We start from the raw sequence: 14,930 nt of genomic DNA on the forward strand, positions 1-14,930 counted from the left end.
GCCCCAAAGTGAGCCTGGAGCGTTAATTGTAGCCCCCCAAGCCTGAGCGCGCTCCTCCCTGTGTTGAGCGAAGGGTATTTTAAGCATCCTGATCCCCTGTTCAGCCACCCTCCTTTTCTTCTTCTTCTTCCGTACCTATAACTGACCCGAGTTTCTCATCTATTCCCAGTGCAGTCAGTTTGGCTAAGGCAGCAGCGGTATCGTTTTAAGCCCATCCAGCAGATGTCTCTATTCGACTCATCTACGCCCATCCCCACCCAGTTAAAATACATCATCCTTTATTCAACCTCTCCTGGGGGCCGACTCGAGAGCCGCCCTCCTGTTCCCCTTCCACACAGCCCGGGCCGGGCCCCCTCCCGTGGGCAGGGGGAGGAACAGGGGGCTGGAGACACCCTCGCCCCAATTTCCCGCCTTCTGCTGGGCCGGCCCCGCAGCTGCAGGCTGAGCCGCGGACCCCCTGCAGGGCGCTGTCCCGGCTCTCAGCGGCGCCGCCTGCAGGGGAACCGGGCTCCAAGTCCCAAGCCGCGCCGCCGCCTCCTTACCCAGCACTGGACAGCGCCTTCCTCCCGGCCCGCCAGTGGCTCTCGGGTGACTGACAGGCGACCCGGCCATACGGGGAGCGGGACAGCGGGCGTGCACCTACGAGGGCTGGTTGGGAAGGGGCCAGCGGTAATGAGGGGTTGGCTCTGGCAGAGCAGCCTGGTGAACAGCCTCCCGCAGCCGGGAGAGGGCGGAGCGTGGCTCTCTCGGCTGGGAAACCCGAGCGCTCAGTTAGCCCGGCACCCGCTCCATAGGAACGAGCCGGTCCGACAGGACCCAGCCCCGCGCCTCCCCGGCACCGTCCGCGCGCCCCTCGCCATGCCCGCAGGATGCGGAGCCCAGGCGCGTGTGTCCGGAGTGGGAGACGGGACCTGCCACCTGCTCGGCTGAGGGCGCGGCCGCCTCTGCGTGCAGCGCCTTAGAACACCTCGGTGGCAGCGGCGTGGGGATGAGGACGTAAGCAGGCTAACTATAGCCTCTCCCCGAGCGAGGGACGGGCTGCAACCTGCTCGGAAGCCGGGCTGCGTAATTCCCAGCGCTGCCCACCGTGCAGAGGGCGCGCTCGCTGGGCATCGCCACAGGTGACTTGAATTTTTCCGCTGCAGCTGCCTTGCCAAGACACGCCACTGCCACTGATCGTTGTTTTGCACCTTGCTGGGGGTGGGTGGGGATAGCCGTGATAATAATAGTAAAGGGACCTAGCCGTGCCTGCGAGATCCGAGGACATGGCTCGGCGCCTGCTTCTCTCTCTCCTGCTCTTTGCCCAACTGGGGGTCGGGGCTGGATCCAGCCAAGGGCGGACGGTGCACCACAAAGAGAAAGCAATCACAGGGAAACAGCCTATTTACAACAACATCAAGAGCCCGGATCCTCCCCCGGCTCCCTGGAGCAGATCTACCGAGAGCACCATCTTGGCGCAGAGGCTCACCGAAGAGGTGCCCCAAAACGTGGCCTCCTTCCTCTACACGGGGGACTCCCGGGAACTGGGGCGCGCCAACTGCTCTCGAAGGTACGAACTGGCCAGCCTGGCTGGGAAGTCTCGCCTCACCGCTCACCCTTCTTTGCACGGTGCCCTGGACACGCTCCTCCACGCTACCAACTTCTTGAGCATGATCCTCCAGAGCAATAAATCCCGGGAGCAGAACTTGCAGGAGGACATGGGGTGGTACCAAGCCTTGATCAGGAGTCTCCTGGAAGGGAACCCCAACATATCCAGAGCAGCTATTACTTTCAATGTAGAGCCCTTGTCCTCTGCTCCCCAGGTTTTCCTCCAGGCCAGCCGGCAGGAGACCCAGATCCTCCTGCAGGATTTGTCCTCCACAGCTCACCATTTAGCCAATGCCTCGATCGAAACCGAGTGGTTCCACAGCTTGAAGCGCAAGTGGAGGCCACATCTGCACAGGAAGGTTTTAACGCCGGGCCCTAAAACTTTGGAGAGCAGCTGGAAGAAGAAGTACAGCCACACGGCAGATAAGAACCACATCAAATGGTCCTCGCCCTACCTGGAGTGTGAGAATGGGAATTACAAACCTGGATGGCTAGTGACTCTGTCAGCAGCTTTTTATGGGCTGCAGCCAAACCTTCTCCCCGAATTCAGGTAGGAGGAGAACTCCTTTCTATAGTTACTAGTACTCAGAGTTGTGTTGGGAAGGGGCCACAAATTCCAGATGGGTTTGTTGTAGGGAAGGGGCACCCAGGAACTTGTCTCTCAACTAACTTGATCATCCAATTCTAGAACAACTCCCCCACCCTCAATCAAACACACAGCAAAATCAAACTTCCTTTAGAGGCAGACCTTGGCTGAGCTCTTTATTGCCATGCTCTAGGGAGCTGTTGCCTGGTAAAAGCATCACTGTTTGTGACAATGTATAAAATACTGTTTTCTCTAATCACCTGAGTCTGGGGGAGTAATTTTCATGGTCAGAAAGCAGGGTGTGTGTCCGTGTGTAGAAGAAAGCAGGAGAAGTTGCCTGTTGTAGTTAGTTATTTCTAACTGCAGGAGGAATGCAGAGTTGGTAGTTAAATGTTCGCTGATGTGTCATTAATTACTGTGGTGTATAATTAAAACCAGCACAATCCCAGACATAATTTTAACCAGCCAGAAAACATCATTTTTATTCTGCAAACTGCAATTTATAGTCTTTCAAACCCATCCACTCCGGGATGTGCTCAAAGGTGATAATAATGCACATGCGAATGAATAAACCTGTGTCACCTCTGTTCACAACACAATGCATATAGTTAGATCCTTAGATGGCTACAGGTAAAACATTAATATTTTTTGTAAAGATAAACGTGTAATATAATGCTCCCTTATGCCTCTGCTATTTCACGTCATAAAAGCTGATACATGGGATGTTTAAATAGCTGTATACAAGTTATTCCCCGGTAGCCAATGAGCTGTGAACAGTAGAGAAAAATGTACAAAGGCCCAAGTCTGAAGTCTTTATACTTTGATATCAGCAGGAGATTTGCCTGAGTAAAGACTGCAGGCTGGAGCCCATGGATGGGACCATAGGCACTTTTGTTGCTAGGAAAAGCACCAGATAATGCATACTGGAGTTCCTTTGAGTTCCCCACTGTGTCCTTCTTTTTTTTTTTCTGAAGTGGGTTTTAGCATTTTTGTGGGTAAAATAGAGGTGCAAAGCTTCTTTTGTGTATTTGGTGCCCCTTTACTTTGGGAATCAGCTGTTGAGCAGAGGTAGCCAAGAACAAAGAGGTACATTATATGCTTTACCAGCACTCAAGGTAGGGAGGCCAATGACAACAAGTGCAATTCAGCCAAACATTTTTGTGACTTATGGTTTTCTAGGCTTAGTATGAAATCCACTGGAGTCAAACCAAGGATGAATATGGCCAAATGTCTCTGAAAACTCCAGACCAATAGAGAGTGACTCTTCTCCAGTGGAATGATGCTCTTGTACCCTGAACTCTTCTCACATGTTGCATTGATTGGATTAACAAGAGTTGAGCCCAGCTGCAAGCTCCTTGTTGCCGAATTTCTCAGAAGGGCAAAAATCAACTTGGCTGCTCTTTTATAATTTCTTCAGAGCTTGGCCCAGCACAGCACAAGAGGAGTTCATGTGCCAGAAATGTGCTGGTGTTTCACTGACATCCGTTGTTTTTACACTCAGTGAATTTATAGGTACGGATAAATGGAGATGACTGTACATGCAGTGGTGCACAGCATGGAGCCTTCTCTTGTTGGGGCGGAGGGGGAACATATAATCCACAAAAGTTTATTCATCCCTAAACAAGTGCTATCTGGCTGTTGGCTGACCCCTTCAGCTCCATCCATCTAAGAACTAAGATCTTTACTTAGAGCTTAATCCTGCACCATAGAAGTCAATAGGAGGTTTGCCATTGACTTCAACAGGAGCAGAATCAGGCCGTGACGCAGCAGAGGGTCTAGAGCTTTAAAGTAACTCTGTTTCATGCCAGGATTCTATCCACATGATCCCTTAAAACTTCTCTTCATCCTACCAAAGAACACATCTGCTGGACTGGGTACAGCCCCAGCCTTGCCACAGACACATCTCTGTGATGTAGGCCCACACTGTGATAGCCCTCTCCACCCCAGGCAATATACCAGGTCCATTTTGGAGCAATACTTGCCACACAAATTGACCAATAGAGGTCATTATGGTAGCAATACAAAGCATTTCCTTTACCTCTGCAGCCTTCCCACCCTGCCTCCCCATAAATGTGCTTTTTAGCATGTTGGCATAACAATGATTAACTAGATACAGAGTCCATTGCAACAATTTTATGCACCTCTGGGCAGCTGTTATACAACTATGTTTTTGGAGTTCTATGTTCATCATCTTTTTTTTTCATTTGAAGATACTGAAAGGGGCCATGTTGTTAGCATGTTTAAAACGGATTCTATTGTGTTGAAAGGTTAATATTAAAGGTGATTAAACTATTATGTATATTTTATTATTGTTAAAACACAACTGAAATACAGGCTGTTAAATGTTTCTGGTAAATATTGTATGTGATTGGGGTGGGGAGAAGTACATACATTTGATTTACACTGTCAGGGTCAAATGTTTTATTTCCTGTTTTCAATTTGTGGAGTGATACATGAAAGATGAGCTTGTACTTTAAAATATACATACAAAGATATTCTACAAAATATTGGAAAAATACTAGGGCTGTCAATTAACTCACGCGATTAGCTAAAAAAAAATTAATCACTGTTTAAATTGCACTGTTAAACAATAGAATACCAATTGAACTTTATTAAAATTTTTTTGATATTTTTCTACTTTTTCATATATATTGATTTCAATTACAATACAGAATACAGTGTGTACAGTGCTCACTTTATATTATTATTTTTATTACAAATATTTACACTGTAAAAATGAATAACAAAAGAAATACTATTTTTCAATTCACCTCATACTGTAGTGCAGTCTCTTTATCGTGAAAGTGAAACTTACAAATGTAGATTTTTTTTGTTACATAACTGCACTCAAAAAAAAAAAAAGTAAAACTTTAGAGCCTGGAAGTCCAGTCAGTCCTACTTCTCGTTCAGGCAATCGCTAAGACAAACAGTTTATTTACATTTATGGGAGATAACGCCTATTCTCACTTTCAGGTGACATTGTAAACAAGAAACAGGTAGCATTATGTCCTGCAAATGTAAACCAATTTGTTTGTCTGAGCGATTGGCTGAACAAGAAGTAGGACTGAGTGGACTTGTTGGCTCTAAATTTTACATTGTTTTATTTTTGAATGCAGTTATTTTTTGTACATAATTCTACATTTATAAGTTCAGCTTTCATGATACAGAGATTGCACTACAGTACTTGTATTAAATGAACTGAAAAATACTATTTCTTTTGTTTTTAACAGTGCAAATATATGTAATAAAAATAAATATAAAGTGAGCATTGTACACTTTGTATTCTGTGTTGTAATTGAAATCAAAATATTTGAAAATGTAGAAAACATCCAAAAATATTTAAATAAATGGTATTCTATTATTGTTTAATAGCGCGATTAATCAACATTAATTTGTTTAATCGCTTGACAGCTCTAAAAATACATTATTATAGTTTATAGAAAACAAAAGATTAGCCTTGTAGTTTTTTAAAAACATAAATTATTCTAATATTGCACAAGATTTTCTATAATTCTTAGGTGCAGTCCAAACCCCAATACTTTTTTAAAAGAAGAAATAAATTAAAAATATGAAATCAGAAACGGACTGAAAAATTCGACACAGTCATTACAACATTAGTATTAATCACCATAAGTTGCCTCCCAGAATAGGTTTTTATTTCCCCTTTCCATCTGTCATTGAGTGACACAACATGTTTTAAATTTCAAATTCCTATTTAAAGCCCATATGCTAACAAAACACGTATATGCTGGTTTCTTTCTTTTGAAGACGTTAAACTGATTCTCCCCAACAAAATGTGTCTGTGAACCATCTGTTAGGGATGCGTTAATGCTGCTTCCATTCGTTGTCTGGCATGAGAGCAGTAGCGGTAATTTAGTGCATGCCCACTCTAAACATCTTCTAACTTTTTATATACTTGCTTGCTTGCTTATCTCTGGAGTATGATACTGTATGCATGGTGTGACACAGTGAGACATTAATTTTCTTGATGGAAGAGTATTCTTTAGGCCAGGGGTCGGCAACGTTCGGCACGCGGCTCGCCAGGGTAAGCACCCTGGCGGGCCGGGCCAGTTTATTTACCTGCTGATGCGGCAGGTTTGGCCGATCGCAGCCCCCACTGGCCGCGGTTCGCCATCCCGGGCCAATGGGGGCGGCGGGAAGCGGTGCGGGCGAGGGATGTGCTGGCCGCGGCTTCCCGCCGCCCCCATTGGCCTGGGACGGCGAACCGCGGCCAGTGGGGGCCGCGATCGGCCGAACCTGCCGCGTCAGCAGGTAAATAAACTGGCCCGGCCCGCCAGGGTGCTTACCCTGGCGAGCCGCGTGCCGAACATTGCCGACCCCTGCTTTAGACTTACAGAAGAGGAGTTTGCCTTTGCTTGTATTTATATGAATGCATTGCAGTGCAGCGGTTCTCAAACTGTGGTTTGTGACCCCAAGGTGGTTTGTGACCCCCTTTTAATGAGGTCAACAGGCCTGGTGTTAGATTTGCTGGGGCCCGGGCTGAAGCCAAAGTCCAAGCCCCACCACCCAGGACTGAAGCCCTGGGCACCGGGGCTCAGGTTACAGCCCCCCATCCCAGGGATGAAGCCCTCGAGCTTTGCTCACCCTCCCCAGGTGACGGGGCTTGGGCTTCGGTCCTCCTTTCTTGGGTCATGTAGTAATTTTTGTTGTCAGAAGGGGGTCACGGTGCAATGAAATTTGAGAAATGCTGTGAATAGTATATGGACACCTCATATTATTAAAAACACAGGGCTAAACTCTGCTCTTAGTTACACCCAGGTAGATCTGGAGTAATCCCACTAAAGTCTGCAGAAATGTTTCAGACCTACATTGGTGCAAAAGAGAGTAGAATTTGTTCCTCCTGGTTGAACATGAGTACTACCACAAATATAGAGTGGACAAATGACTACTATTTCTGTCCAATAGCTGTTGCTATTTGTTGCTAGACCTTTCTTCAATGGCATTCTGAAAATGTAACCATAAAGAGTTTAAAGAGTAACCTCTTACTCTGGGCCATGAAGGCCTCTGTACTCTGCACTGCCAGAGGAAGTGACCTGCAAGGGTAGAGCCCTCTACTGAAAATATCTTGTCATCTGTCCTAGACAGTTCTGCCCCAGGAACTGGAAACCAGACTACCTGAGGTGAAGCCCCAGAAAAAGAATTTAGAAGAAAATATGGTCCTATATCTTGTCTTGCAAAGGCTAGCAAAGTAGGCCAATATTAAAATGAAGCCGAGAAACTAAAGAGAACTCAAAATACGCATGATAATATCCCAGCTCTTTTAAGATAATCACTGCTTAAATAGTTCTAAAATAGCTTGGACCTCTTATTTCCTTAGAAACCTGTTATATTTTTAGCCTTTTCTGTTGGCTTTGAGATTTTTTTAGAAGGGTCTGTTCATCACACAGTGGCAATGGCAGTGCTTTATTTTACCATTTGGGAAAACATACATTTGGTCGCAAGGATAGATTTTTTTAAAGAGGCTAAATGCACCATATAGTGAAATTCTCCCACCACCACCCTGCCTCCTCCTTCTCCTTATAAAGCCTGAGTAATGAGGTTTTAGGGATGGCGTTCACCATCTAAAGCATGGGCACAGAAAGGGCTAGAACTCAGTCCCTCTGCAGTTGCTATTCCTGCACAGAGTGGTGGAGCAATAGGATTTGTCATGAATCTTGTGGACCCCTCTCAGTGCAATTACCAGACCTCCATTATATACTTACCTGGAATCACCTTCTATGGTGCAGAAACCTCATGTTTAGCTGGTCCTGGTGCAACCCCACTGCAGAATTTAAATGGTGTGAAGAAACTTGCGTCTGTGTTCCCCACTGTGGATGCATTTTACTTTCTAGAAGTGCATATTTGACCTCTGGAGGGGGAGTTGGATGTTAGTACATTGCTTCTACAACCGCAGATGATTAGTGGGCCAACGGGGAGGTTGGATAGCTCTGGTGGAAGTTAACCGCACAGTTTGGTATTCAGTAGACTAGCCATTAATGGTTCCCTTTTCAGTTCTAAATAGTATCTTGAATACAGCCCTCATTTTCATTAATATCCTGTTGTAATGCACTAACATTGTGGGCAGTGATCATGACTATTACTCATCAGTATCTTACACTAGGCCTGAATATCATAAGGCCACAGGTACTCCCTTTCCCGCTATTGTAACAAGTCCAGACTGCTTCCTCTTTGAGTCTGGTACAGTATCTGCGAGTTTTCTTTCTTTCTTTCTTTCTTTCTTTCTTTCTTTCTTTCTTTCTTTCTTTCTTTCTTTCTTTCTTTATGTGTTTTTTTGTTTTTGTTTGTTTTTTTAAAGAAGAACTATTGGGAGAGTACATCTGAAAGATGATTCTTTTGGCAATTCAATGCCCATTATCAGCAGGTTGACCATTTATTTTGAATGATGCTATGTGCTGGAGCATTTACAGAAAATAAATGGACTACCAAATTCAGCTGACCAAGTACTGGTTTTTATTTTCTGATGCTTGTCTTTCTGGCTTTCAGATCCAGTTCCTCAAATGTATTTAGGTGCCTAATGCCCATTGATTTTTTTCTGCTGAATAGTCAAACCTGGTCATTCTTTCCATAAAGATAGTGGAATTCACTGAGCCATCATTCCAATTTCAGCAGGAATTGGACCTAACCCATATTAAGGCATGTAGAATGGTGTTTAGTTCGAAGTGCATTACTGAAAGCAAATAAATCCATGGGGGAAAATTCATATATATGAACAAACAACAATTTCCCAGGGAATATTTTACGTAGCTTCTTAGTTTGTTAAATATGTAACAGGAATCAAGTTTGTTATTAAAATTTTTCAAAGATAGGTCAAAACAAATCCTGAATAAATGAAAGAAAATAATTTGGCCATTAATATTTCCCCTTTATAGGAGATTCAAGTCCTTACCTTAATTCCTTTCTCACATTTTAAACTAGTTTTCTAATTCCCTAAACTCTACAATCCAGTCTGCAATATTTCAAATAGTGAAGGAAAGACATAGGATAAGGTTTATGGAGGATTACATGCTAAATGTAGATGACTTCACATATTAGTTCTGTAATCCTAAAAACATTGTAAAATGGTGAAATTGATACCTTCTTATCCTAAGATACTATGACCCATAATAAGTTGGGAGTGGAAGGGGGACAATAGATTTGACTTTGAAGATAATAAATGGATCATATTAAGCATTTACTTCCTAAACATTTCAAAACGTTTGGCTTTATGGTCATGAAAGGATAGCAACTGGTGGGATCAGAGAAGGCCCATTACTATGATATGGATAATTTATTATCTGTTTAGCGTAGCACCCACAGTGTTCTCCAGACATCTACAAATGGATGGTCCCTGCCCTAAGGAGCTCACAAGACTAAGGAGAGACAGATAGAGAGAGGTTAGGAAAGAGGAACAATAAATAAATAAATTAAAAACCAACAAATCTTCTTGAGTCACTGCTGGAATCTTGGACTGTTGGAATTCAGTCCGAAACACAGCAACAGTGTGGTTTTATGTGAGGACTAAAATGTGGACAGGGTTGAAGTGCACGTTACATTTGTGAGGGTTATTTTGGGTTTGAACACTTGGAAGGAAGACTAGAAAGAACCTGCTCTTTGGGGCAAACTCCTATTATTTCTCCTCCCCTCCCCCATGACAGCACATCATCTGGGATAAATTGTCATAGCTCTATTGACTTCAGTGGAGCATTGACAGTTTACACCAACTGAGGATCTGCCCCTTGATCTTTACCACTTTTTATTCCTTCAATCCACAGTCTCAATTTGTGGACACAGAAGTCCCCATGTGCAAGGCTGTCCCTGATGGCAGAATTCAGCCAAGTAGTAATTTAAGAAAGAGAGACTATTTTAAGAAGCTCTTTTGATTTAATTACAGGGAAATCCCCAGATATGCAGCAATGCATGCCATAGATCTGAAGCCTATGTTGTCAATGAGATTGAGGATTCTAATCTTCTTTCAGATATAACTACTCCACACTTGTAATACTGTTCCAAAGGCCCATGGGGATTTCCTTTGCAGGTGAATCCTAATTCATGTGCCCACATTGCTATCCCCTGTTCTTTGATCAGGTTTATTTTTAGTGAAAGTTGGTACTCCTATGAAAATGTATGTTGAAAAACAGAAATAGTGCTATAGCTATTAGCAAGAAAAATCTGTCTCAGTATTAATGAAAACTGAATTGTAGTGGGGGGAACAGATCAAAATCCTATTCTTTGCCACACATACAGTAAGTCCCTATTGTCATCTGAAGCTCTAAGTGGCAATCATGTGCATACATATAGACCAACATTTTTAAAAATGGCTGAGTGTTTTCCAAAGTGACTTAAGCACTTTGACTATCAATGAGACTTAGGTTTCTATGTGACATAGGCACCTAAGTCACTTGGGCACACTTGTAAATTTTATACTAACATTTTTAGAAAGTGATTGGTAATTTTGGAAAACCAGCTAGAGACACCTTGAAGGGGCCTGATTTTCAGAAAGTTCTGAGGACTCAAGATCCTTTTAAGGTGTCTCAAGTTGGGCAACCAAAAATTGACACCCAAAATCACTAGTGACTCTTGAAAATCTTGGCCAAACTAATTAATTATGTGTATGTATCTGTCTAGCAGTGCAGGGATTTGCAGAGTAGTCAGGCTGCACCATCTGTGGGGAATTAATCAATTCTTCCGCAGCACATGGTAAGAGGGATGTACTGTAGGGAGTTGGGAGCCTGAGTCTGGTAGTAAGAGTCAGGAAGAGCCTCTAGGAAGAGTTCTGGAGCCAAGGAATGACATCCTCTCTACCACTTGACAGCCCGGCCTTAAAGCTTGTCTTTAGCTGGGAGAAGCACTGTGATGTTTGTGTTTGATCCTTTAAATTCTTTACATTGATTTCTCTGTTTTCTAATATAGCACATAACAGAAGTGTTTATACTCCACTTAGTTATGCAGAATCCTTTCATGCCCAGAATGGTCAGCTTAGGAGGTCAGTCTAGCATCTTTCAAAAGAAATATATATTTCACAGTTGAAGCCTTTACAAAGCATGAATATAACCTAGAGAGCTTTCCCAAATTCCCTTTTAAAGGTTGTGTCCTCTTTATATGTTCACATCTAGCTCTAACTTGCTGGAAATCTTGCTAATTCTTTGTCTCTCCTCATATCTTCTTGACTAAGAGGCTTGTTTAGCTTATATGGGTAGACTATAAGCAGAACTGATTACAAGGATTTTTTATTGATACGTTTGACATCTCTTCATTTTTATTTGTCCTCTGCTCGTGTGCATTTAATTTTATATAGGTAAGCACTAGACAAACTGCATTCCTGTTCAACTGAGACTTGACCTCTTTGACAAAAAGACTCCTAAAATCTAGGAGATAGAAGGACCATGTTTGTCACTGTTTAAATGTTTGGCAAACCATTCTGTGTGCCTCTGCTTGTAAGCAGCACTGTGAAAAGGAAATATACTCTTTCTATTTTACAGAGTGACACTGGTGTCAAAAATTCTCCTGCAGACGCAAAAGTTTGTAACTCATTGTTACAATGAAGTATAACTACTGAAAATATCAAGATAACCACTAAGCTGGGAAAACAAGTTTAAATCAATTACTGGCACTGATTTTGAAGCAGACAGAATGTCAACAAACAGTGGTGCTGGAAATTAAGGCAGACATGAAAGCCTCTTAAATCAAACCTTCTGACCTGACGGAAAATCCTTGATGACATCATTCTTCAACAATTCTCCATTATACATCATTCAAACTAATAATTTCTTGTCTGTGGAAATCCAAAATGTTAAATAGGACCCTCTAATCTTGAAGCAGTATTTTGTGTCAGCTTTGTAAAACAAGGATAGAAAACAGAATATTTATAGTAATAAGGAGATTAGCTTTCAATGCACAAAATACACTTGGTTGCCAGATGGTCTACAATTACCATTAATATTATTATTAACTTATCACTGTGGTTGTGACTTGGGTTCAGCTAAGCTGTTCTGTCAGCCTGGGTGAATATCAGACTGATACTATGTGCCAACAAGCCAAGTTTTACTATCATGCTGTTGACATTTGTGTCTTGATCACTTGGACCAAGATAGCAAATCTAAAATTATTCCCAGCTAGTTCTGTAAATATAACATTTGGAAGTAATTGATCCCTATATGTACTAGTAGGATGTCTTCTTCCATATGTTCCCTTTTCGGCATACTGAATCAAAAATAACTAAAAATGTGGGTAGCTAACCAGCCTGTGTTAGCTACTGTATTAATACCAGTAAAAGATTTCAGAAATATATAATCATCCTACATAGCTGTATATGCTTTACACATACATATGATGGTGTGGTATGTCTGGGATGGATGCAAAAGGGAGGTCACCACAAATTAATGCCAATAAAGCTTTTACTACACTGTACTATGGTGATATATTCTGTAAATGCCACACACCTCACACACAAATCTATTTTAAAATTATTTTACATCTCTCAAGTAGGTTAAAAAGCTCTGTTAGCCCCGTTCCAATCCCTATTACTGGCTTACCAGAACTGTGGAGTTAAAATAAGACAGAGATACAGAGATGGGAAACACATGCTGGAGAGGCCTAGTAAAAAAAATAGTTAAGATGCACAGTGTAAAAGTGATGGCCTTACTACTTAGGACACTGCCTAATCCCCATGAGTAGCTCTGGCTAAGGGAAGTGGTCTCATAACTTTTAGCATAGCAGTTGGGGTACTCACCTGGGATGTGGCAGGCCCAAGTTCAATTCCCGTCTCTGCCTGATATGGAGAAGGGATTTGAATGTGAGTCTCCCATCCCTCTTCCCAGCTAATTGCTGTAGCCATGGGGGTATGGGATAGTCTGGCAGAGGTCTTTCTCAGTCTCTCCCGTTGAAGCTACCCCACTTTGTATAAATCTTTAAATAGTGATTGGAGCAGTCTGCCACATCCCAGGGGAGTGCCCCAATAAGCAGGCTATAGTGATTCCCACAAAGTTTCCCTGGGCCAGTGACTATTCCTTGTAATCATGAATGGCTCTGAATTGCCACTATGAATGACAACAAATAGTCATTTGGGGGCAGGGCATGATGGGATGGAGAGAGAGAGATGGATGGGGGAGAGAGAGAAGCTACATTTACACTGTAACCTCTCCTCCTCCCCCAGCATCAAGTCTCAGAGCCAAGGCCAAGTGACTGGGGCCCATGCTATAGGGCTAAAAGTAGCAGCGTAGATGTTCTTGCTCAGGCTAAAGCCTTGGCTCTGAAACCTGGTGAGTTGGGTGGGTCTCAGAGCCTGGGCTCCAGCTTGAGTGGCAACATCCATACTGCTGTTTTTAGTCCTGTAGCACAAGCCCCAAGAGCCTGAGTCAGTTGACCAGGACACTGTGACTTGCTGCTGGATTTTTTTTTCAATGTCTCTGTACCTAGAGAGAGACTCTCTAGCCTGATGGTTAGGGTACTCATCCAGGATATGGCAGATCCCTGCTTCAGTTATTAATTCAATTCATTATACAAAGTGGAACAGCTTCAACAGGACGGACTAAGACAGGCATACATCAGAATAGCCTGGTGGCTAGACACTTTCTTGGAATGTAGGAGACACAAATTCAGATACCTCCTCCACATTAGGGAGAGCCTAGGCGGGAATTGAAACCAGGTCTCCCACATCCTCTGTGAGTGCCCTAATGACTGGGCTAAAAGTTACACCTCTACCCTGATATAACGCTGTCCTCGGGAGCCAAAAAATCTTACCGCATTATAGGTGAAACCGCGTTATATCGAACTTGCTTTGATCCGCCGGAGTGCGCAGCCCCCCACCCCCGGAGCGCTGCTTTACCGCGTTATATCAGAATTCGTGTTATATCGGGTCGCGTTATATCGGGGTAGAGGTGTATAAGGAAGGCACCTGCTCCTCTACTCATTTTGTGAATCTTGTCCTCTGCTTTTGTTAAAATGCCTGAAGTTGAAATCACAACCTTCAAGTTGGGTGAAATGAAATATTTAATTCACCCTGACAAACTTTTGTTTCTGACTTTTTGATTCACTGAACATGTTGAAAACTTCCATTTGTCAGTTTGACCCAAAACTACATTTTTTGGCTGGGGGGAGGGATTTTTTTGGAATTGCTAGTAAACCAAAAAATCCATTATTTGCCCAGCTTTACTCATGAGAAATCTCTTTCCTAGTTTTATTGTTGGGCTGCACTGTGTGTAGAAGAGAGGAAGGTTTCTGACTGCTTCTAGGAAGAACCGTTACCAGTTTTGTTTTCCTCCTCCCGGTTAGGAACTTCTCTTCCTCTACCCTGTCCTTGTGACACAACCCACCTCCCCTTTCTGCTGATTACCAACCTCACCAATTCACCAGGGATGGGGAGAGGGGAAAGAGACTGGTCACATTAGGACTTCAAGCAGGAAGTGAGGAAGAATCTGAATGGTGACAGGAATGTGGGTTAGAACTGATAAATGTTTTGTCCACTCTTTTAAAATAAAAAAATGAAGCTTTGCCAAAATCAAAATGTTGTGAAAAGTTTTTTTTTTTTTTAAAGTTTTAATTTTTTCAATTAAAAAAGTTGAAAACAAATTTGTCTTGTTTCAGATTGAAATGTTTAGGTTTGAAAACCCAAAATAAAATGAAAAAATAACTTCAATTTGAAACAATCTTATTTTGAATTTTTCTTTTGTTGAGGAAATGAAAACTTTCCATGAAAATGTTTGAACAAAATCATTTCACTTGAAACTTCTCACAGAATAAAGTTGGACTTTTCAACTAT

At 42.9% G+C, this 14,930-nt stretch overlaps 1 protein-coding gene across 1 annotated transcript in view; it reads left to right on the plus strand.

The window, feature by feature from the left end:
* Positions 1–1,265: 1,265 nt before the first annotated feature.
* GPR158 (G protein-coupled receptor 158) overlaps positions 1,266–14,930 on the plus strand; it is a 340,854-nt gene continuing 327,189 nt past the window's right edge. The window contains exon 1 of the mRNA XM_065399964.1: positions 1,266–2,137. Within this exon, the coding sequence (XP_065256036.1) occupies positions 1,266–2,137 (872 nt within the window). The remainder of the gene's footprint in view (positions 2,138–14,930) is intronic.

This window comes from Emys orbicularis, chromosome 2 (genome assembly GCF_028017835.1).
Source record: "Emys orbicularis isolate rEmyOrb1 chromosome 2, rEmyOrb1.hap1, whole genome shotgun sequence".
Lineage (NCBI taxonomy): Eukaryota > Metazoa > Chordata > Testudines > Emydidae > Emys > Emys orbicularis.